The following is a 22,439-nucleotide window of genomic DNA, read 5'->3' on the forward strand; positions in this document are numbered from 1 at the left end:
GAGATAGCAGTGTTTCCATCAGTTGAGCAGATGATAGAGAGCTTCCAGGGAATGGATTTTGGAAAGTATGATTACCTGGGCGAGAGGATGTTCTTTGAGCAGGAGAGTCAGCCAGGTGGATCGTCTTTAGTTCAGCAGTTCGGACACGGACCTCCACACTTTGCACCACAGTTCTGTCCAGGTCCACAGCTTTTCACTTCAGGCCCACAGATGTTCGCAGGACAGTTTGTGGGTTCTCAGTTTGCTGGACCACACTCAGGGCCCCCGCCGTTCACTTCCGGCTTTGTGGGGCAGATTCCACCGTTCAGTGCAGCAGCTCAGTTTGGGACTCACGTCAGTTCGTCGACAGTTCCAGGATCGTCGGCGACATTTCCTATAGCTTCTGCACCACCTCCACTGCACTTTGTTCTTAGAGGGACTTTGTCTTCACCAGACACGGGATATGCAGGGACAACATCTTCACCTTCTCCAGCTCCTGACTCTGTTGAGGCGACGATGGCCAGCTGGAGTGACTCACTATTTGCTTATCCGGGTAGTTCTGGAGGCTTCTCTTTGGGTGGACAGTGAGTTCAGACGACATCACACTCTTCTCCTCTTGTGCGCTTTTTGTTGATGGATGACAAAAGGGGAGAAGAAAGGAGGATTAAAGCTTATCTAGTGTGTGTGTGTGTGTGTGTGTGTGTGTGTGTGTGTGTGTGTGTGTGTGTGTGTGTGTGTGTGCTGTATTGAGAGTAGATGTGATGTGTGTGTTGAGATCATCTTGTATCACCTAACTCTTATCATGTATGGATGATGGATGTATGGACATCATGATATGTATGGTTATCTCTGGATGTATGGACATCTGATATGGATGGTTATCATATTTGGATGTGTTTTGGATATTCTTGTCTCATTTTGTGAAAACATATCTATCTCAATCATATTAAGGACTTGTGGACCTGAGACACTTGTTTTGTGTGCTACTGGGTGTATTTATCATGTTTTAAATGCATGAGACATTTGTGGTAGTGTGAAATTTTTATATGATGTGATGCTTTTGTTTCAGCCTTGGGCTGTGCTGGCTGTCTCTGACCGGTCTGACCGGTCAGAGGGACCGGTCTGACTGGTCTATGCCTTGTGGTGTGCTGGCTGGTGTGGACCGGTCTGACCAGTCCCTGGGACCGGTCTGTGGCAGTAGCACTGCATGTTGACTTGCTTATGTGCTTTACATGTCATATTGCATCACGGGTTATTTTATGATGTTCACACACACTTGTTGCACCCCACGGATGCTGAGATTTAGGGGGGAGTCTCATTTGTGCTCAATATGTGTAATTTTGCATGTCAGGCCAACTTGTGATGAATTCCATTCACATGCACATATTGAGGGGGAACTCCAACTAAATCTGAGAATTCAAAAGTTTTATTGAATATTTTTTTCTAAGCTTTAATCGGGTTGTCATCAATCACCAAAAAGGGGGAGATTGAAAGTATCTAGGCCCCTAGTGGGTTTTGGAGTATTGATTGACAATACGATTAAAGGACTAACTTGTTTGCATGAGATTATGAGCAGGAATTTAATTGTGATATTGGTATTAAACAAGATGGCTCATGTGTTGCAAGCAAGTGTGTTTTATCCCATTGGCATAATGTGTATGTGACAAGCAAAACAAGAAAAGGAAAAATAGAGCAAGGTATTCGTGGTTGATATAAAAGGTCTAATATTTGTGAAGGCTTGTTAAACTTATTATGGGATTCAAAATGACAAGTAAAAGTTTTGTGAATGAGATATGATATGCTATGCATATAGTCTCAAATATGGAAGAACTTGTCATTTGTGATAAATAGTAATTAACAAAAGAAGCAAGCAAGGCAAAAGTGAATGAGACATAAGTTTATGCATGCAAGGCAAAAGTGAATGAGACATGAGTTTATGCATATATGATGTCTCAAATTGGAAAGCTTGCATAAGAGATTGAATTGAGAATTCAAATTGATAAAGAAGATTTCATGCATGACATAAATCAACATGAGTTCAAGTTGTACGGCTAGGATAAAGGTAGAGGACCGAGAGGCGTGTTTCAAGAGGCTACGCAAGCGACGGCTTGGGGGGAGCAAAGAAACCGATATGGATCAAAGGCCGGAGATCCTAGAGTCATGGAGAGCTCTATGTTGAAGAGTGTCATTATTCAAGTGAAGATGGTGACTTGTGAATCAAAGTTGGATCTCATTCCTATGCAAATCGAAGATTCAAAGTCACTAGCTCAAAGCGGGCATGCTCAAAGAATGAAGATGTTGATGCCCTCACAGATTGATCGAAGATCGGCATGATCATAATGAGAAGCTCAAGTGAGAATCGTGGAGATTGTATATTTCATTTATGCACTTGAGTATAAGTATGCCGTACTATCAAGATGGATGCAACATCAGTAGGTTTAGATAATACCAAAAGTGCTCATAACAGTCCCTAGAGAGTTTAGCCTAAAGAGAGTGCTAACTGCAGAAATCAGAGAGAGACCGGTCTGACCGGTCCAGGGGACCGGTCGGAGCAGGCAGAGCCTCCAACGGCTAGTATTCAAATCCGACCGGTCTGACCGGTCTGGGGGACCGGTCTAACACTGATAGCGGCAACGGCTAGTTTTTGAGAGAGGTGTATTTATACCCCATGACTTCACCCATTCGTGGGTGCTGATGCCATAACTTCCCGAACACATTTGAGAGCCTTGTGAGCACTTGGAGAGTCCTTCCCAACCTCTGTTTGTGAGAATTGCTTGATTCAAGTTGAATCTTTGAGTTGGGTTGAGTGAATCCATTCCTTGAGAGTCATTTGAGCAAGAGAGATTGAGCCCTAACTTTTGAGCACTTGCGGTTGCGTCGGCCAACTCGATTGAAGCATTTGTTACTCTTGGAGCATCGGCTCCTATACGGCTAGACGTCGCCGGCCAGCTCCCCAGATTGTGGTGAGCCGCGGCAAGTTTGTTGCAGCGGCGATTGTGTGCCACAAGGGCGCATGGTCATATAGTGGAGAGAGGAGATAGCTTGACCTTGGGGTCACTACAAGCTTCCTCAACGGAGAGTAGGATTCACACGTGGGTGCACGGGGTGAGTCCGAACTTCGGTAAAACAAACCACCGTGTCTCCTTGCATCATCTTCATTTTGGTTTGATTTACTTACCTTATATTTATAGTCTTTTGAGTTTGAATTGTGCTTCCGCTCGATCTAGTTGGGTGTGCTCTACTTGTGTGTAGGGACCTAATGATATTGATAGAAATACTCTGCAATAGCCACACTCCAAGTTTCATATAGATTCAAGCTCGAGAAGGGGATTAATCCCTGCTATGACCTGTCTGTCTGTTGAGACCGGTCAGACCGGTCTCGGTCTGGTGGACCGGTCTGACCGGTCCAGGCACAGTCAGCAGGGGTCAAGTGCTGAAATTTGAAGAAACGCATATTCACCCCCCTCTAGGCTACGACATCGTGTGATCAAGGTCCTTTCATGGACAGATCCTTGGCTTCATTCTAAACCTCTGTGCATTACCCATCTTGTCCTTTTTGATCTTTGTAAAGAGAAAATCATCACAGTCTCTGGTTTCCTAGCTACTCATGGCCAGTTAACCTTTACCAGATGGCTGCCTCCCTTCTTGTTTGATCAGTGGATTTCCATAATTAATCAGGTCTTTTCTTATAACTTTGTTGATTCCAAAGATGTTATCACCTGGTCTTGGAGCAAAGGTGGAAAGTTCACCTCTAAATCTATGTATGATCATCTGTCTCTGGATGAATCTGGGCCCAACTTCAAACATTTGTGGAAACTCAAACTCCCTTATAAAATCAAAATCTTCCTTTGGCTTTTAGAAAATGGGGTTATTCTTACTAAGGATAATTTGATTAAGAGAAACTGGGTGGGAGACCCTTCCTGTTACTTCTGTTCTGATGATGAAAACATTAACCACTTGTTCTTTTGTTGCCCGGTTGCAAAGGTTATCTAGGGGATTATAGCTATGAGCTTAGGGGCCAATAACATCCCTAATGACATCGATCAATACAAGAGATGGGTGAATAGATGGCTTACGATTGGAACCTCCTTTTACATCCTGGGTTTGGCTGCTATTTGTTGGGCTATCTGGAAAAGAAGGAACAAAGCCTATTTTGACAAAAAAAATGCTAACCAATCCGTTGGAGATTATTTCTCATGCTTGTGCGATGTTGTCTTACTGGGTAGGTCTCTACAGTAAGGAAATGCAAGCTACTATCTTAGCCGGCGTCAGGACTCTCCTCTCCTGCGCCCACAGAGTGTTGGCGCAACCCTCCATCCCTCCACCTCCACTTCTGACTCAAGCTGCTTTTGAAGAAGATGAAGACGATTGTGAGGATGATCTCTGAAGGCTCTGCGACGACGATGTTCGCTCTTTTGCAGTCTAGCTGGCAGTGCTAGTAGACTTTTGCAGATTCTGTCATTTATTCTCACTTTGTCACTTTGGTCTGCTTGCCTAGTTGGCTAAACTATGTGGTACTTGGGGGCTCGGGATGCCTGGACCGTGGGTACAGTCACCTGAGTTAAATCTCCCTACCTGAAGATCAGGTCAGGGGTCTTACTCCTCCTCTCGTGACTCCCCCTTCTCCCCTTTCCCTAAATTGGTTCTTGTTCTGAACTCGTGTATTTCCGTTTTGGTTAATGGAAATAGGGATACCCTCGATTCGAAAAATATTAACATCATCTATACTATTCACCCAAGCCTCCCATGCACCACTGATGCCTCAAACGCTGCTGTATAGCCTATGATATGCGATTTTTATAAAAATCTACAATGGTCCACTTTTGCCAATTGAGATTCTCTAGGGTGAGGCCTATAATTCCGCAGCCGTGAAAAAAAAACTAGCTCGATTCCATATCTGGATAGCAAAGTTTTCACTATCGCCACAAAATCTGCATCGGTAGTCCACGGTACCAAAGCCAGCAAAATACCTTGACAGTTTGGTTGTGCAACGTAATTGATACTGACATCATCTACACTGTCCACCCTAACACCCTATGAGCCATACCTTCCGCAACTAACTCACCTCGGAACACGGGTGGGCCTAACATCTTAGTCGCATTGCAAAATTTTAGTGATACGCACATTGCTCCGTGGTATATGGTAAGGGATTTTTATAAATCTACTTGGTCCAATTTTACCAATTCAGATTCTGCGGGGTGAAATATATAATTCTGTAGTTGTGAAAAATATCTCAATTTCCCATCTTCTGGAAGATGTATAGGATTTGTGTGAAATAACATGGCTTTTGGATGAATTTCGATATTTGACATCCGCCTCATCTCTTTTGACATTAAATTCGCGAGCCTTTCGAAATACGACATCGAGCTTGCGAATTATTTTAAAACAAGGGATTTCTCCTCTTTTTCTCGATTTCACGAATTTCTTTCTTATTTTCATTTTACAAGGCATATAAATATCCCCTTTTGCCCCTCAGATTGAATCCAATCAGTGTCCCTCCTCTCCCGTCCATGTTCTTCTCTGCGTGGTGCCGCCCGAACTGAGCGCCGCTGGCCGCTGGCCGCCGGCCGGAGTTGCTCCAGGCCGAAACAGGAGCGCCGTCGCCCGCCGCCGCTACAGGCCGGCACGGGAGCGCTGGTGCCCGCCGCTGCTCTAGGCCGAAACGGGAGCGCCACCGCCGGCCCAAGCTGCCTGGCCCCAAGCTTTCCAGTCGCCTCCACGTGCAGGAGCCGAGGACCTTCCCCAACGCCGTGTTCCTCCCCTGCACGACCATGCTCGCCGGTCACCGCGCCGTCAGTCTTCCCCGTCGAGGCTGCCCACTGCCGCGCCGGTCACCTGCAACAGCTTTGAGGATGACTGCGGCCGGAGTGGGGACTCTGCGCTGTGAGGATGAGGTTGTTGGCTCGGCGAGAACTGGTGCGCGCGTGGTTCGGCGTCAGGTCTTCCGGCATCCGCGTGCGCGATGCGGGGTTGACGCACGCATGCTCGTCGCGGCCGCGTGGTTCGGCGTCAACTCCGACGCCGGCGTGCTCCGTGGCGTTAGTCAACAGCCGGCGCTTCCGAGACGGCCCACCCGTTCCGGCATGGAGCAGCAGCAGGTGCCAGCGCTCCCGTTCCGGCCAGGAGCCACTCCGGCCGCCGGCGCTCTGTTCCGACGCAGGGCAGTGGCGCTCTGTTCATGCCCATACCCGAGAGAGAACATGGGAGAGAGGGCCCAGGCCCAATTCGATCCAATTTAGAAGGTCAGGGGCAAAACAGGTAGTTTACGTGTTCTGTCAAACGAAAATAAGAAAGAAATTCGTGAAATCGAGAAAAAGAGGAGAAATCCTTTTTTTTGAAACAATTCACAATAGAAATATTTTTTTTAAACAATTCACAAGTTCAGCGTTATATTTCGAAAGACTTATATATTTAATGTCAAAAAAGGTGAGGCGTCCGTATTTCATATTAAATATTAAAATTCCTCTGGCTTTTGGTTTTGGGAGAGAAGCCCACGGCCCAGCCCACGAACTGCTACAGGCAAAGCCCATTGCGGCCTATCCTCCTCCTCTGTTTCTTCGAGGCCAAACCGAGGACGGCGATGACCGCCGCGGCGGCGATGGCATCTCGCCCGCCCGGGCCCGACGAAGAGGCGGAGGAGGACCCGTGCCGCATCTGCCACCTCCCGGCCGAGGCGGACCGCTCCCTGCGCCACCCCTGCGACTGCCGTGGAAGTATCAGGTTCGTCCACGATGATTACCTGCTCCGATGGCTCGCCACGCCGCGCGGAAGCTTGGCGTCCAGATGCGAGGTGAGATGGGGAGAAAATCTATTGGGATTTTAGGCAACTGCTTCTTCTTCTTCTTTGATTCACTTGGATTGGACTTTAAATCTAATTGATCGATGAAACCCAATCCAAATATCCAATGCAATCCGATTCAGGTGTGCAAGCGAGCCATCTCCATCGCTTCTGTCTACGCCGCAAACGCTCCCGCCAGGCTGCCTCTCCCCGAGTTCATGCTCGGCCTCGCCAACAAGCTCATGGCCTGGATTCTCCTGCTCCTCTCCCTCCTCTTCGCCGTCTGCGTCTGGGAGTTCCTCATGCCGCTCACCATCCTCTGGTTCTGGCGCCTCGCCCTCTCCAGGACCTTGGCTCAAGTTCGCCGCCTCCTCTCCCTCCGCGCCACTGCCTTCTCCAGGCCCTACGCCCTGAGGTTCATGCCCTCGCCGGACACCGTCCTTGCCTGCGTCTTCGTCAGAAGAGCCTTCCTCAGAGAGCTCCCCATCCATAGGTAGCTGCCCCTGCTAGGATCGCTTCCGATGCCCTTTGCTCCCGTTGCACAATGAGTGGCGCGGGTCGAAGCTCACCTGCAGAACCGCTTTTGGAGGGTCATTGGGTTGGCCCAAAAAGAGGAGAAAATTGCATATTTGGGACTCGAAACAATGGGTTTCGCAGTTTTACCATCTCTAACATTGGTTTCGCAAAAATAGGCTCCCAAACGTTGGCCATTTGATTTCCATGCCATTTAATGTATTTCTCCTCTTTTCTAATATTCTTCCATGTATTTGCAACATGAGTAGACTATTTTGCCCTTATGCTTTTGATACGAATCGAACTAGTGTCGAGACAGCTTGGAGGGTTCCCTGCCGGAATAGGGCCCAGGCGGCGCTTGGCCGCGCCGGAGGTGGCCGGCCCTCGGACCGGAGGCGCGCCGGGGTAGGGGAGCGGGCCGTGAAGCGGGTAGGGGTGGCGCGGCAGCCGGACGGCGAGGGAGGCGGTAACAGGCGGCGGCTGGACTTTGGTAGCTCCGGTGAGCATTTGGGCATTTCTCTGTGTATCGATTTCGCGTGAATTTGGAGGTTCGAGGAGCTTCATTGGGTTGCAGGGGTTCCGTTTTGAGGGTTGGCTCGGCCGGTATGGGTCTCATGGCGGCCGGCGACGGCATGCAAGACCGGCGGGCGACGGTGCTCAGGGCCGGCCCAAGGAGTGGCGCAGGAGGCTCGGGGGGGGGGGGGGGGTGATGGTAGCTATGGCCCTCCATGGACGCCGGAAGACGAAGCGACTCGCGTACGGGAGACTGGGGATGCTAGCCATGGCCCTCCATGGCCGCCGGAAAACTAAGTGACTCCCGTACGGGAGACTCAGAAAGGACGTCAATGATTCCTATCCAAAAGCAGAGGGCAATATAGTCCACTCATGTTGCAATTACATAGAAGAATATTAGAAAAGAGGAGAAATACATCAAATGGTACAAAAATCAAATGGCCAACGTTTGGGAGCCTATTTTTGCGAAACCAATGTTAGAGATGGCAAAACTGCGAAGCCTATTGTTTCAAGTCCCAAATATGTAATTTTCTCCTCCCCATCCATAGGTAGCTGCCCCTGCTAGGATCGCTGCCGATGCCCTTTGCTCCCGTTGCACAATGAGTGGCGCGGGTCGAAGCTCACCTGCAGAACCGCTTTTGGAGGGTCATTGGGTTGGCCCAAAAAATTGACAAAATGAACTAGAATGTCATTATACCTAAATAATTTAGGAGGAAAAATGAAATAGAGTGACATGTCATCGTAATTAATTAGCTAACCCAAAAAATACCATTGGGCACCCAATTGCAGCTGCTTGTGCTGCACACCGTCGAAGCATCCTAATGGTCTCTCTCTCTCTCTCTCTCTCTCTCTCTCTCTCTCTCTCTCTCTCTCTCTCTCTCTCTCTCTCTCTCTCGCGCGCGCGCTCCCTCCCTCCCTTCTTCTCTCTTATTTCTTTTGCAGATAATAATAATTTAATCTAATTTAGTTCCTAACAATCTCCCTCTTTCTCTACATATCCATGTGGTGATAGTCGATGTGGCATTTGCTCTTCTGCTTGGATTTCTCCCCTTCTCACTGGGAAGAATAGTATTATGATGTTTCAGTTTTGCCACTGTGCAGTGGATGTAGCCCTCTCCTACACTTCAACAGCTTCAGTACTTTTAGTTGGATATTGGTTTATCCTTATCGTGGCGCTTCTCTTTACTGGCTTTCATGCTTTCCAGCAATACTCAAGGGGCTAGCGCCTTATCATCACAATCTATTTTGATGTATTGACCAACTGGATCTGCTGGCTGTTTAGAACTTTAGCCCTCTTAGAATGCTGCCTAGCATACATGGGGTGCTCGATAGGACATGCAGTTTTTTGCAGCACTTCTTCTGGGGGATCATAAGTGTAGCCAATGTCTCTCCTAACCTTGCAGCGATACTTGTGATATGCCCATTGATCTTTGGCTGGTTGCTTGATATCTGCACTTCAGAATTGTTTGGTGTGAAAATACCTCAGAAGCTCCAACTTCTATTTGCTTCATCATTTGCTTCTAATGCCCTTCACTGGCTTATTGGATGCATCTGTTTGAAGCTTCACTACTCACTTTCCAGTCTTCTTCACCCGCTGTGTCATACTATAGTTTTGGTTCAGCATGTCAGTATGTATGTTCTTTTTTTGTTGTTTCAGAATTTAACCATTGGTATGCATGCGTTTTGCTTGTCAATAGTTATTGAGGTTAGGAGTTAGTGCCCCTTTTGTCGACACTACTGGAGGCCAAATCAAGATAGGGGAACCATTCTGCAACTTTTATTTCATGATTCTGCAGGGTCTTTTTCTCAGTGTTATCTATGTTGCAATAGTCATTCTTGTCCCTGTTGAAATTGCTTTTCATTTGGCACCTACTGTGTTCCCGTTAGATATCACTTAAGTTCTCTATGCTACATTTTCATTGGTATTTGCCAGTCTTTGGCATCGAACTACTATCAGTATCAGGTGTTCTTCTTCAGAAGTTTCTAGTTTGCGATGCACTGAAATACCTTGAGCCTGGTGTGCTTGTGCAGAAGGCACTGCGGTATTGGTTTGCCACTACTGAACGGGCTCTTGGTTTGACCGGTTTATTGATTGCCTAGCCTGATGGCTCTGGCGAATCCGAGCTTGGGAATAGTGTCACACCAAAAGATCAGCACGACAGGCCTGCTGAGGCTAAGGACAAAAGGTACACCATCTGTTTGTACGGAGTTAGTTGCAGACTTGCAGTGTTGTAATTTTCGTCTTAATTCTTTACTCTGGCTTGATATAAATTGATTCTGACTTCTGACCATTCTGTTTGTTCATTCAGTAAATACGTACTATGTGCTTCACGGCTTGTACTTCCATTTTGATTTACATAAGCACAGTTAGTAACTTGTTGGGTACTAAATTCAATGGCCATATTAATGTGTTATTTTGTTTATGTCGGAGCTGGATTAGTCAAAATAGTCATATGCATCAATAAAAGTACCTATGTTGTCAAAGGAAAGAAAAAAATAAAGGTACCAAAATTGCATCTTTTTATAGAAGGAAATTTTAATACCAAATCGCAATTAATTTTTATATATGGATTCCATCATCTTGACGATTTTTGCTATCTGATTAGATAATTCCCATCTATGAATCACCGATACTTCACTAACCCAGCCGTACCCGTACCCGTATCCGATACTTCGATACTTCAATACTCCGATACTCTCTCTATACTACCACTATGTCATTTTTTAAACTCACGTATCGCCGTACCCGTATCGCGTATCGGTGATACATAGATTCCCATTCAATGCACTGAAAGCTTCTTCAGATCTGGAGATTAGAAGAATCCCCTTTGAAGTGTAGGCTCACCCAGCCAAGCATTAGTTTCCTCCATATATTAAAATGTAGTTTGAAATTTTCAAACTGTTTTTCTGCTGGTTTTGTTCAAAGCATGCACTCTAGGTTCCCAACTTTTTAATAAATGATGATGTCTTGTTTATTTGCTGTTCTCATGCACTTCACCATACCACTCAATTGACATCAATAAACAAATGTTACATATCCAAAGGAATCGTGCGCAGAGCTTGTTTCTAACATTTACAACCCCCCCCCCCCCCCCCCCCCCCCCCCCCCGCTGCTGTACTTGTTGTTCCAGTCTTAGTTGGACGTGCATTGTTGTTTGCATTCCCTAGTTGCCAGTAGCAGGTGCTTTGAAGTCAAATGGTAATGATTGTACACCGCAGTTCACTAGAATTGTTTTTTTATTTTTTTTAGGACATAGACTTGCTTTGTGGACTAAATTAATATGTTAGATTTGTTTCATCTCACTTGTGCAGTTTTTTTTTGGCTCAGATGTTTTTGCGTTTGCTGTCAGACTTTGCATCTTGTCAACTATTATTGCTGCCTCTAGAGATGCCTTTGCTCACGTGAAGTCTGGGAGGACACGCCTCTGACTTCTATTATCAGCAATTGGGGTACACCTGTTTTGAAGAGTTCTCCACTTCTGTTCGTATGGATGAGTTAGTCGATCTGGTTTCATTGTTAGTAGTTTTCTGCTTTCTGGTTGATTCAGCTCAGTGACTTTCTCTCTGTTGTCAGATTATCACCATTCCCTTTCTGATCGGATTGCTGGTTGATTGTCTACTGATATCACTCGTCGTGGACAATCAAGTTCCAGTTCTCGATTTCTTCTGTACTTGGTTCCTGGGGTTGCAATTGCTGAAATTCTGGACTAAGTTGGTGAGCAGCAACCTTTTCTTGTTGCTTTCTTGATCTTGTAGCTTGAAACTTTTGGATCAGCAAAATTGTTTCCTAACCTGTAAGGTGGTTTTAGCTAATTATGCATGTTATTACTATTTGATTGGGCAATAACCAGGTTCACTAATTAGCGATGCAACTACTTTGGTTTTATTATTCTGAAGGTTCACTTGACAAGGGTTGCACCTTTCCTGGCCTATGTCATCGATCAAAGGTGGGATCAGAAGCTAACTCAGGCAAGTGAGGATGGGTTTTCAGGGCTCAGGGCAATGTGGGTGTTTATTGATGCCGATCATCGCGAAGCTCCTATCTGCTCTCTGTGTTCCTTATGTGCTTGCAAAAGGTGTCGCCCCAGTATTTGGCTACTCTGCTACCGTGAACTGTGCAGTGATTCGTTTTGCATGGCGAGAGCCTCGCCATGTGTGTGCGCTGTTATATAGCCAAATTACTCTGTAGGCTTGTCGTCAGACTCCACGATTCTATTAGGGATGAGCTCTGCAGGCTCGTCGTCAGACTCCACCATTCAATCAGGGATGAGCGCTATCTCGTTGGACAGAGGTTGCAGAATTATACCACTATGTTCGGCTGATTTGTCAGCCAACTAGCCCGAAGTGCCTTTCTCTCACACCAAATCAGCACCAATCACTAGCTAGTTAGTAGTATTTTTTTCTAACAATAATTCAGCATCAGCCACTCGCTACTCCAAACAGAGTGATAACTCAAGATTCACCTACTCTTTAGTGTTATTAAACAAGGTTAGGATCAGATAAACAGATCTTTTTTCGTGGAATATATACAAGCTACTATTCTCGTGCTGCGTGTATAGGCTACGTTGCAGAGTGATATACAGGCAACAACTATTATATAGTGCGAAAAGAAAGACGCGATACCTAGTACTGGTTGGTGTATTTACTGCCCTGGAAGATACAGCACCTCCAGATTTGTAAATATCGTTTACTCAGAAAAAGCTGCATCTAACCGTGATCTCAGGTAAGACAAAAAATAGTTGCAGAACGTACTTGTTCGGCGACCGAAATTCCCCTTGAACAGCGAGTTATTACAGGTGAATGCCAAGATGTGATTTTTACTTTACGGAATGAAACTGCATCAAAGCTTGCGTGGCCAGGAGTATTTCTTTGTCTTTGGATGGAAATTACGAAATTATTTTAGGCTACTTTGAATTACCTTTTCCCTAATATCTCGATTTTTTTCCTAAGGATAACGAGATCGGCTCAGACTGTAAGCTACGTAGAAAAGGCAGAAATATCACAATGTTTAGTTTTCCGCGTAAAATGCGACATTCCTTTAGTCGCCCAAGCTACTAAAATGGTTAGTGCTGTAGCAAGGAATGAACTAAAATGGTTACCGTGTTAACTATCCCGGGTGCAGCTGGGTGCGTGATGACACGAGACCCAACCCAACCTAAAGGGGCAATCGGTGCCTGCCTGATGACGATGGATGGCAAATGAAAGATCTTTAATTTCTTACCTTGCCTGCAGTGCAGGCATACCTTAACCACCACTGCACTACGTCTGAGGATTAAAGCTATCCATCCTGCAAAGTCATTCCAAACTTGCCCCACTCAGCAGAACTGGACAGATTCAAGCTAACAAGCATCATCCATCCATCACTCCTGCTCCACTTGATGCTCAATATCCTTCCAATTTCATCAGTTGCCTTTATATATGTATATAAATGGATAAAGGGAGACAAACCCACATCGATCCATCTCCATCCCAAATCGATCGACCGATCGATCCAAACACCCATTCATCCAGCAAGTCCTCTTCTTCTAGCCGCTACCGCCGCCGCCTCGTCAAGCCTTCAGTTACCTGATCGATACGTACGCATGCATATGGATCCCAAAGTTTCTGTTGCTCTTACTCTGTCCCTCGTCGGCGGCTTAAGCACCTCACTTGGTACGGGCAACTAACCATTTTTACTTCCGAAAGTTCTCGTTCTACATTACTCTAGCTAGCTAGGATTGCATGAGTTATAATACATTATTTATTATTCATGCATCGCTTTTAGTTTATTCCAACAATGCCAAATATTTGGAACACAGAGCGAGATTTCTTCAAGAGTAAACAATTTCATGGTACTATATATACATGCAGCTAACTACAAGAGAACTGCATCCGTCTCCGGTTACAATTATGTCTGGTCACCACACTCATCCCTAAACTACAAGTAGCATATAGAAATATATATAGCACCAGGCCAGGATTTCCAAAAAAAAGGCTCCTCCGATCCTTTACATATTTTAATTTAGCTCAATCATATTGGAGTATTACACATTGCTAAATAACCGCAATTAGTATAGCTAACAGATGGCTTTTCATTGTACATCTGGTGTGTAACAATCCATCAGACAGCGGTAAGTATAATTGATTCACTTGTAAGTTACAGTGTTCTAATTCATGAATAAACTATAACTATAATCTAACTTGTAAGAATATATATATATGCATATCTGAAAAAAAAAACTGCATAGGAAGAAAAGAACAGCCAGCTGGCTAATGGTCTAGTCTCAACCGACACACACCACAAACTAATAATAACGAGAGGGAGCTTGTTAAACTTTAACTTTTAACACTGTACTTATGCCTCAAATATGATCCATATACTGTCCAATATATCTGCTAGATAGAATTGTCCTAGAACCAATCTCATAAAAAAATGTCAACCAAGCAAATTATTTATTATGATAACAATAGGAATTGTACATTCATTTGAAGAACCTCAGGATTTATAATCTAGGCAGACATTGGATACAAGATGTTACCGTACCTCTATAAGCAGCTACCCTTTTCCTACTGCCTTTTCTAATAATCCTTGTACTCTGTTCACCAGGTGCACTGTTGGCTATACTCAATCGTGCGCCAAATAACAAAACACTTGGGATGTTACAGGTTGATGCTATGACTATTTACTAATCATTGCCCATAGAGTCACGTTCAAAGAACAACAAAAGTTTGGTTGCCTACAAAGTTCACAGTTTAACATAACCGAACATTTTGTAGGGCTTTGCTACTGGACTCATGCTGAGCATGTCTTTCTTTGACTTGGCTTATGATGCCATAAATGCGATTGGTTTTCTGAAAGGAAACCTTTGGGTAAGAATAGAAAGATCTTCTGTTGGCATTTGCAACCTCTTTTTCAAAATTTTGACTTGTGGATTGTAGTTTTTTGCTGGAGCACTTCTATTTTCAACAATTGCTGATGTTTTCCCTGAGCCAGATTGCAATTTGACAGATCAAAATGACAAACAGGTCCACTTTCCCTCATTTTGTTTAGTTAGTCACATTTGAATGGGAAAGCTAATATATGATTCTCTGCTCTATATTTCATTAGGAAAAGATGGTTGGTGACAGCATAGCAGGAAAGCAACTTATGATGAGACACCGTCGAAGAGTGATCTTTAGCGTAGTTGTCACAGCAATTGGTATGCCTTAAACAAGCCCACCGTACTTTGGTGGATCCATAAATAGTATTCTCTAATAAAACTATTTGCATATATATTTTGTTGATATTTTTCTATACAATAATTTATAAATTCTATCAATATGCACATTTATTGTGTTCAACTTTTATGAAATTGAGAAAATAAAACATACCATGTGTGCGTTGTAACATTAAACATCATTAATAAGTATGTCACAATGTTTGGAATAAATCAGTAACAGTGATACAAACATGACATTTTTTGAATATTTATACACAAATCTACATCTCACCATAGATGTTTATTTATTTGTATACAACATTTTTTGTTCTCAATCAAACATGTTGGCTTTAAATAATTTAAAAGAAGTAGGATTACGAAAGAACATAATTGTCTAGGGCTTGTTGAATGAAAAATGTAGCACAAAACACTTTCTTTTTAGGTCATATTGTACATGTTGATATAATTTTGCAAGTGATTCCAGCAGTAAATTTTCAGGTAATATAATGAAAATAATTTTGTTAGTTTCAATTTTGGTGGATCTGATTAAATACCGAAATAAGATCATTATTTTTTCATGGAATTTCACATAGATGATAAATGTGAAATTATTCAGGCTTATGAAACTCTGCATACCTAATAAATGATCTAGGGGGGGGGGGGGTATGCATGTGTACATGTAACAATATTCCTCTTCCCGCAAGTGTAATTGATTTTAATAATTGCATCAAAAATCAACAGTTGCCGGTGTGAGCTTGCAAAATTTCCCTGTGGGTACAGCTGCATTTCTTGGAACAACAAAGGTATTGTTCATTGTTTCCCACGTTTAGATGACCTGATATTTCTTTGAACATGGTCAATGTTGTAACTAGGTATTTTACTTGCCAAAAAAATGTTGCAACTACTTCTGACAACCAAATGCCGTTGTTAAAAGAAATATAATATTGAATTATCAGTTTTTTTATTGAATTATCATCCCTTTTTTCTATTGAATTATCAGTTGATGATTACAAGATTAATGAAATATTGTATAAAAGTAACCTAATATTGAAATAACCTTCCAACTGTAAGGATTCATATCGGTATTATTTCCCGTATAATTTCTATATCATGTTAATCACGTCAATCGCATTCCGGCCAATTTCATAGTAACTTTTAGTTAACAAAACTATTATAATCCATGGATGGTAAAAACACAATCAGTTATTGCCCATCATTTGTCAAAAGGTACCTTTGCATTCTCAATATTTGAATGAGGTCCCATTTGCCTAAGCTGTAGTTCCTTTTTACCTTGTTTGTGATTCTAGAAGCATGACTTTAGAGAAATGGAACCAAAATAGGAGCTTCTCTCCCTGATGTAGCTAGGTTGCTACAAACAGCAAGGGTGGACATATACTCACCCTAAGGAGGCTCTGAACAACCATTTTAGGTGGTATTGGACTATTCCTTGCTTATTAGTCTCAAATGTTTCTGCCGAGCTCTCGAGTTAACACTAACAGACCCATCTATCACTAGCTCCTAACAAATAGCTTTTCCTGGACCAACTGAACAACTCACGACCATGGATATATAAGACTAACTCAAACAAACTAAGACACTCGAGTCTAATAATTCAAGCCGTGAACTCCAGCTACTCCTTTGACATGCGTCTAGTTCATGTCTTGCCAAAGAAAGTGTCAACAACAATCCCGTCGTTTATTGCATGCTTAAGGGGAGCCAGGCTTCAATTATCCAAGTGCGAAACCTGAGTTTTTGTTATTAATTATTGTAAATATATATATATATATATGTAATGTTAAATGGCTAACTAATCTTACCTACTTATCAGGGCTTCCGTGTTGGTTTGAATTTGGCTCTTGCTATAGCTCTACACTACATTCCCGAGGTAATTGAGTCTACACCTGCTTGTCAATGGAACTGGCTATTGGTACATTAATTGTCACCTCACCCATTCCCATGCTTTTGGTGGGTGTAATATCCCCATTCCAAAGTGCAAACATGTATGTATATGTGTACACACACACAAGTCAAATGTGCTAATATCTGCTATGTCTGCTTTCATTCACCCCCGGCCCAGGGTATTTCAGTAGCTCTCCCAGCGTACTTTGCCACTAGCAGGTACGATTATATATAACTTCTACAGAAATTATGACCCCTTCATTTTTGTATATGTTATATATACCAAAGTGCTGAATCACAAATTCTATCATATAATAACCACTAAATGAATGACAAACAGTCAAATAAATGACTGACACTTTCTTCAAAATAAATAAATAATCTTTACTCTTTTTTTTTGAAATACTAACTTCTCATGTCTCTGGTGCAGCAAATGGCAAGCCTTCAAACTAGCAACACTATCGGGCTTTGCAGAGCCACTGGGTGTAATTATTGTGGGTAGGTTAGTTGCCTATTTTAAGGCCCTGTTTGGTTTCAATATAGTTTTCCTACTTATAAGCTAAAAAGTGAAATAAGCTACTTATTTTGCCAAACACTAGGGACTTATAAGCTAGCGACTTATAAGTCATAAGCAAGTGCATCCCTACTTAAAGTGAAATAAGTCACTCTTTTGTGCAGCAAGTGCTAGCTAACTTATAAGTCACTACAACCAAAGCAAAGGGACTTAATAAATAAGTCACTGACTTAATATGTTAGGTGACTTATTGGAACCAAACAGGGTCTAAGTTATTCTTCAGCAACTACTTTGCTTAAACCATTAGTGTAATTAAAATCTGAACCGAACGTGTACCTTAAACCATAAAATAATAACACAGATGTTTGTGGATTGACAATTTATTATTGACTTCAAACGGGGGTGGAGATCCAATTAATAATGATACAACAAAACATACCTTTGTCTTACTTAACAAAATAAAAAGGCCTCGACCAACTGATGCAGTCCTTTGTGTTGCTTAACACATAATATAGGCTTCTAGCTCCAATGAAGACCTAAAGTTTTTGGAGTATAAACTAAAGAGCGCCGCCTATGAAGCATTCTGTATAACCCCGATTCAAAATCCTGAATGCATCATCATTTGCATAAGTAAAGATAGCAGTTACTAATCAAAGCAATGCTAGAACAACGCTGGTCCTAATCGATGAGACAACTATTTGTGACTAGTGGTTACTATCTGGGCTGTAGAAAAATTGCTCAAATCAGTATGATGCAAGAGATGAATTAAAAAGTATACTAATTAACTGGAATTTACACGAGGAACATAGGCATGAAAAAATGCCGCTATGCACTAGTGAATGAAATTTAATTCAATGTTCAGTTAATATACACAAGGAACCTAGGGATAATTTATGTATTATTAGTAGAAAATATAGAAAGAAGAAAAGTTTGGTTCCAAATGTTAAAACTTTACAAATGGCAACACATCATGATATCGAAAAGTTATTGAGTTTCATATAGTTATTTGTGTTGTACCTAAATGCAATGAATGTGAAACCACATTTCTTTCAGCATACATATTCCCAAGCAATTTGAATCCTGAAATATTGGAAGGTCTACTTGGATTAGGTAACTACAATTTTGTTAAAAATCATTTCCTTTCAAAAAACTAAAAGTATTCACTCAATTGGTATTTTTATTTTGTACAGTGGGAGGAGTGATGGCTTTTCTAACATTGTATGAAATGCTACCATTAGCATTTGAATATGCTGGACGCAAGGATGCTGTTAAAGCAGTATTTGTTGGCATGGCCTTTATGTCAATGAGGTGCGCCATGCTCTTAGCATATGAAATAAGCATACACAGACATCTCAAACTACATATAGTAGGATGAGAATGTGATCTGGTTAATTAGTTTGATAAACATAGTAATTATGTATCTCTTTCTTTTGCAGCTTGTATTTCCTAGATGTTAGCCTCCCAAAGGAGATGAATGCTTAACATGATTTGCACAAAAACCAATTGATGCTATGGTCAAGAGCATTACAAGATGGGTGTGGCAAACAAGGTATCTTACAGCTGCTTCATAAAATTATCACGCTTTGCTAAGAGGAAATAAAATCAATAATCATAATTTTTGAAAAATTATTAAATTTTGTGTTTACTAGAAACTGTAGCTTCAGAAACTCATAGAGATTCCTGTAGACAGAGATCTATTGCTTTCATGGTTGAAATAACATTGAAATGCTAAATAATCCTTGTATGAATCTGCTACAATATTTCACTTTGCAGTGTAACTGTGCACTAAAATTCTTAGGATATCATAAAAAATAATAGTTTGATAGGATAAGTGAAAGACATTTAACATGTACCTCAAATATTTTCATATCTGTATTTTCAACAAACTTAACTGTGGATACACTAAAAGGTACTTATGTGAGAAAAAAATACATAACAAAACTTAGTTATCTGTTTAAGAGCAGATACTATCTATGCATTTTTCCTGTTTCACATATAGAAAACAACAATATAAAAATAACTAAAATCAGTTCTAAAATGGGTTATTAGTATTCTCTTGCATGCAGAAAAATCATATTATGTGGGCTAACAAATAGACCAGTGCATACATTTGTATTTCATTAAAAAAATGATCAAACGAATCATCATGTACAGGTGTTGGTGGGAGCTGCGAAGGATGTGCCTACGGTTCTACATTAACAGATGGAGAAATAATCAATAATATAATGACAGCCAATGGCAGATCAGGGGGTGGTTATCAATATCCTTTTAGATATGTAGCCAAAATTATCAAGAAAAGAAGCACAAGCAGTTTAGAAAGCAGATTGTATATATTTTAGAAAGCAGAAGTAGATACAAACCATTAATATGATGTACAAACAAAAAATAAATACTATATGATGAATGATTGATTAACACTGATGTCTGAAGATTAATTGAAATTGAGTAGCATGGCATCAAGAATGATCTAATTTACATTCATATAGTGCTTTCGATTCGCTTAAGGGCTGCTGGAGATGTTTGGTGATTTTTATTTTCAGAGGTATTAGGAGTCCAACAATGACATATAGCCCATGTTTGAAGTCCTTCATAGTCGCTTCGGTGTTGCTGAAGGTGTTTGGTGAGTTTTTTTGGGCTTATATTTATACAAAAGGAAACGGCTCATGAACAGGTGAAAATGGCCCTAGCACAAAGGGCAAGAAATGTGTGGTATAGCTCACGCTCATAGGAAGCCAAGCTCAAGCCAAAACCAAGCCATGGGTGCCCAACTTTAAAACCGCCAAATTTTATAGAAATAACCATGAGGGTCGCCAACATATGGAATCATATTCTAACAGTAGGAAACGGATCATGGACGGGTGAAAATGGCCTCGGCCAAAAAGGTCCAAGAAACATGAGCTATAACTCAAGGAGGCCAAAAACTAGCCGATGGGTGTCTAGCTAGCACAAAAATGACCAATTTCTGGAAATGGTTATAAGGGTCACCAACATACGGAGTCATGTTCGAATGGGAGGAAACGACTGATGAATGGGTGAAAGTGGCTGGAGGGGGGGGGGGGGGGGGGGCAAGGATTGTGTGCTATATGGCTCACGCGTGACTCCCAAAATGGCTCAACAGGTGACCGTCACAAAAATAGTCAAGTTTTGTAATATCACTAACATATGGGATTATGTTCAAATGGAAGAAGAATCTCATGAATGGGTGAAAACGGCCCTAGGCAAAAAAAAGCAGCAAAAAAGCTCACACCTCACGGAGCCGGATGTCCAAGACTGGAAATGACTATGAACGTCACCAACATATGGAATTATATTCAATTGGGTGGAAACGGCTTATGAACTGATTAAAATGACTGCAAGGAAAAATAGCAAAGAAATGTGACCTATAACTCTCGGGAGGCCAAAAAATGGCCGGCGGGTGCCCCACCCGAAAACAGTCAATTTCTGGAAACGGTTATAAGTGTAACCAATGTATGGAATGGGAGGAAACGACTGGTGAATAAGTGAAAACGGCCCCGGGAGGAAAGGACCAAGAAACGTGTGCACTCACCGGACTTTAAAGGGGTAACATGTGCTTATGAAAAAAAGTGGCCAATTTTTGAGGAAATGGCTATAGACATTAGTAACATATGGGTTTATGTTCAAACGGAGGAAAGGACTCATGAACAGGTGAATATATACGGCCCCAGGCTAAAAAGGGGCAAGAAATATGTGTTATAGCTCATTCTCTCAGGATGCCAAAACCAAGCCATGAGTGTACATTATGAAAATAGCAAAATTTATGGAGATGGCTACGAATATCACCAACATATGGAATTATATTCAAACGGGAGGATACAGCTCATGAACAGGTGAAAGTGACCCCGAGCAAAAACAGCTTAGAAACGTGAGCTATAACTCATGTGAGGTGAAAAACTGGTCGACGTGTGCTTGACACAAAAATAGCCAATTTCTAGGGAGGTGGTTATAAGGGAATCATGTTTGAATAGGAGGAAACGATTGAAGAACGGGTGAAAACGGCCCAGGAGGAAAGGACCAAGGAATGTGCAACTTATTGTTGGGTATTTTAGCACCACGAATAAATCCGCAAGTGCACGGATACCGTTGTAGTTTTCACCTCAGAGTATTCCAAGGATTATCGAATCCACAGGAAACGTGTCCAAGGACACACCAAGATAGGTTGCAAGAGTAGAGAGGATTCCTAAGATAGCACTATAGCTGAGTTAAAGATCGATTTCTGGGGCACAATACTCGCTTCGGGCACCGGCTTACACCTGGTCTGCCAGGCAACTCCGGTCAACAGCTCTACGCTATATCCAAACATGGAGGATTACAGAGGATTAATAGGGCTGTCACCACCTACGTCCTACCTCTAACAAACCGTGGGATATAAGGAAAACGAAGGATAACCTCTAGCCTAGACACCATGTCTACGCTATTGATTACTACTATAGTCTAACTACGTTTGATAGCCCGCAACAAACTACAGCACTCCGTATAACTATAAAGCAACGAACCGGCAAGTAAGAGAACTAATGTCACTAGACTACAAGCACTACTAGCATCTACTATACCAAGTAAAATACTAGAGATAGGAACCACGAATGCTTACTGAGTACCGAAGAATGTAGCAACATCCGTAGAGGTACAAGCTCGGAGAAGAATGCCGACACCCCAGCACTTCTCCCAAACTACTCCCTCACTCTCGTAGAGGAACGAATTGGAGAAGAGCGTTGAAGACCAGCGCCCCTCCTGAGTACCTCTATGTGGAAATCATAAAAGCCGAAGCTACTCGATGTACTTTAGGCATATCAGATTGCCTACAAAACACCATTGTACATGTCACTCTATCAGCTAGTGTATGGGAAACATGACACTTGCCTGTGGAGCTAGAACACAGGACACATTGGGCAATCCGGAAATTTAGCATGGACTTTAAGAAAGCTAGAATGTATAGGAAGCAACAGCTATCTGATATGGAAGAATGGAGGAATAAAGTATACCATAGTGCCAAGATCTACAAGGAGAAGACCAAGAAGTGGCATGACAAAAGGGCCAAGCAAACAAA

General features: G+C 42.4%; 2 protein-coding genes across 5 annotated transcripts; both read left to right on the forward strand.

The window, feature by feature from the left end:
* The first annotated feature begins 5,598 nt into the window (after positions 1–5,598).
* LOC120669891 (probable E3 ubiquitin ligase SUD1) lies at positions 5,599–12,483 on the forward strand. Its single transcript, XM_039949780.1, has 6 exons — positions 5,599–6,769; positions 6,901–7,250; positions 8,332–9,969; positions 11,112–11,278; positions 11,358–11,498; positions 11,681–12,483. The coding sequence occupies exons 1-3, from the start codon at positions 6,560–6,562 to the stop codon at positions 8,333–8,335; spliced, it is 564 nt and encodes a 187-aa protein (XP_039805714.1). The 5' UTR covers positions 5,599–6,559; the 3' UTR covers positions 8,336–9,969; positions 11,112–11,278; positions 11,358–11,498; positions 11,681–12,483.
* On the forward strand, positions 6,073–19,810 carry LOC120669890 (zinc transporter ZTP29-like). 4 transcript variants are annotated; one of them, XM_039949779.1, is made up of 14 exons: positions 6,073–6,077; positions 13,313–13,435; positions 14,370–14,428; positions 14,540–14,632; positions 14,702–14,788; positions 14,871–14,961; positions 15,703–15,764; positions 16,790–16,846; positions 17,039–17,079; positions 17,291–17,358; positions 18,428–18,484; positions 18,565–18,682; positions 18,811–18,923; positions 19,529–19,810. In XM_039949779.1, the coding sequence occupies exons 2-13, from the start codon at positions 13,366–13,368 to the stop codon at positions 18,854–18,856; spliced, it is 849 nt and encodes a 282-aa protein (XP_039805713.1). In that variant the 5' UTR covers positions 6,073–6,077; positions 13,313–13,365; the 3' UTR covers positions 18,857–18,923; positions 19,529–19,810. The 4 variants fall into 4 exon arrangements, with proteins under 4 accessions (XP_039805713.1, XP_039805712.1, XP_039805711.1 ...); XM_039949777.1 differs by lacking the exon at positions 6,073–6,077 and having other exon boundaries at positions 13,030–13,435; positions 14,877–14,961; XM_039949776.1 differs by lacking the exon at positions 6,073–6,077 and having other exon boundaries at positions 13,034–13,435.
* Positions 19,811–22,439: the final 2,629 nt, after the last annotated feature.

The sequence above is a fragment of the Panicum virgatum genome, chromosome 4N (genome assembly GCF_016808335.1).
Source record: "Panicum virgatum strain AP13 chromosome 4N, P.virgatum_v5, whole genome shotgun sequence".
In the NCBI taxonomy this organism is placed as follows: domain Eukaryota; kingdom Viridiplantae; phylum Streptophyta; class Magnoliopsida; order Poales; family Poaceae; genus Panicum; species Panicum virgatum.

Bases quoted from the DNA above. Each gene is read 5' to 3' on its own strand.
- LOC120669891 (XM_039949780.1), top strand. From the start codon at position 6,560: ATGACCGCCGCGGCGGCGATGGCATCTCGCCCGCCCGGGCCCGACGAA. The intron at 6,770-6,900 runs GTGAGATGGGGA...AATCCGATTCAG, and splicing joins GCTTGGCGTCCAGATGCGAG to GTGTGCAAGCGAGCCATCTC.
- LOC120669890 (XM_039949776.1), top strand. From the start codon at position 13,162: ATGCTCAATATCCTTCCAATTTCATCAGTTGCCTTTATATATGTATAT. The intron at 14,962-15,702 runs GTATGCCTTAAA...AAAAATCAACAG, and splicing joins CGTAGTTGTCACAGCAATTG to TTGCCGGTGTGAGCTTGCAA. The intron at 17,359-18,427 runs GTAGGTTAGTTG...CATTTCTTTCAG, and splicing joins ACTGGGTGTAATTATTGTGG to CATACATATTCCCAAGCAAT.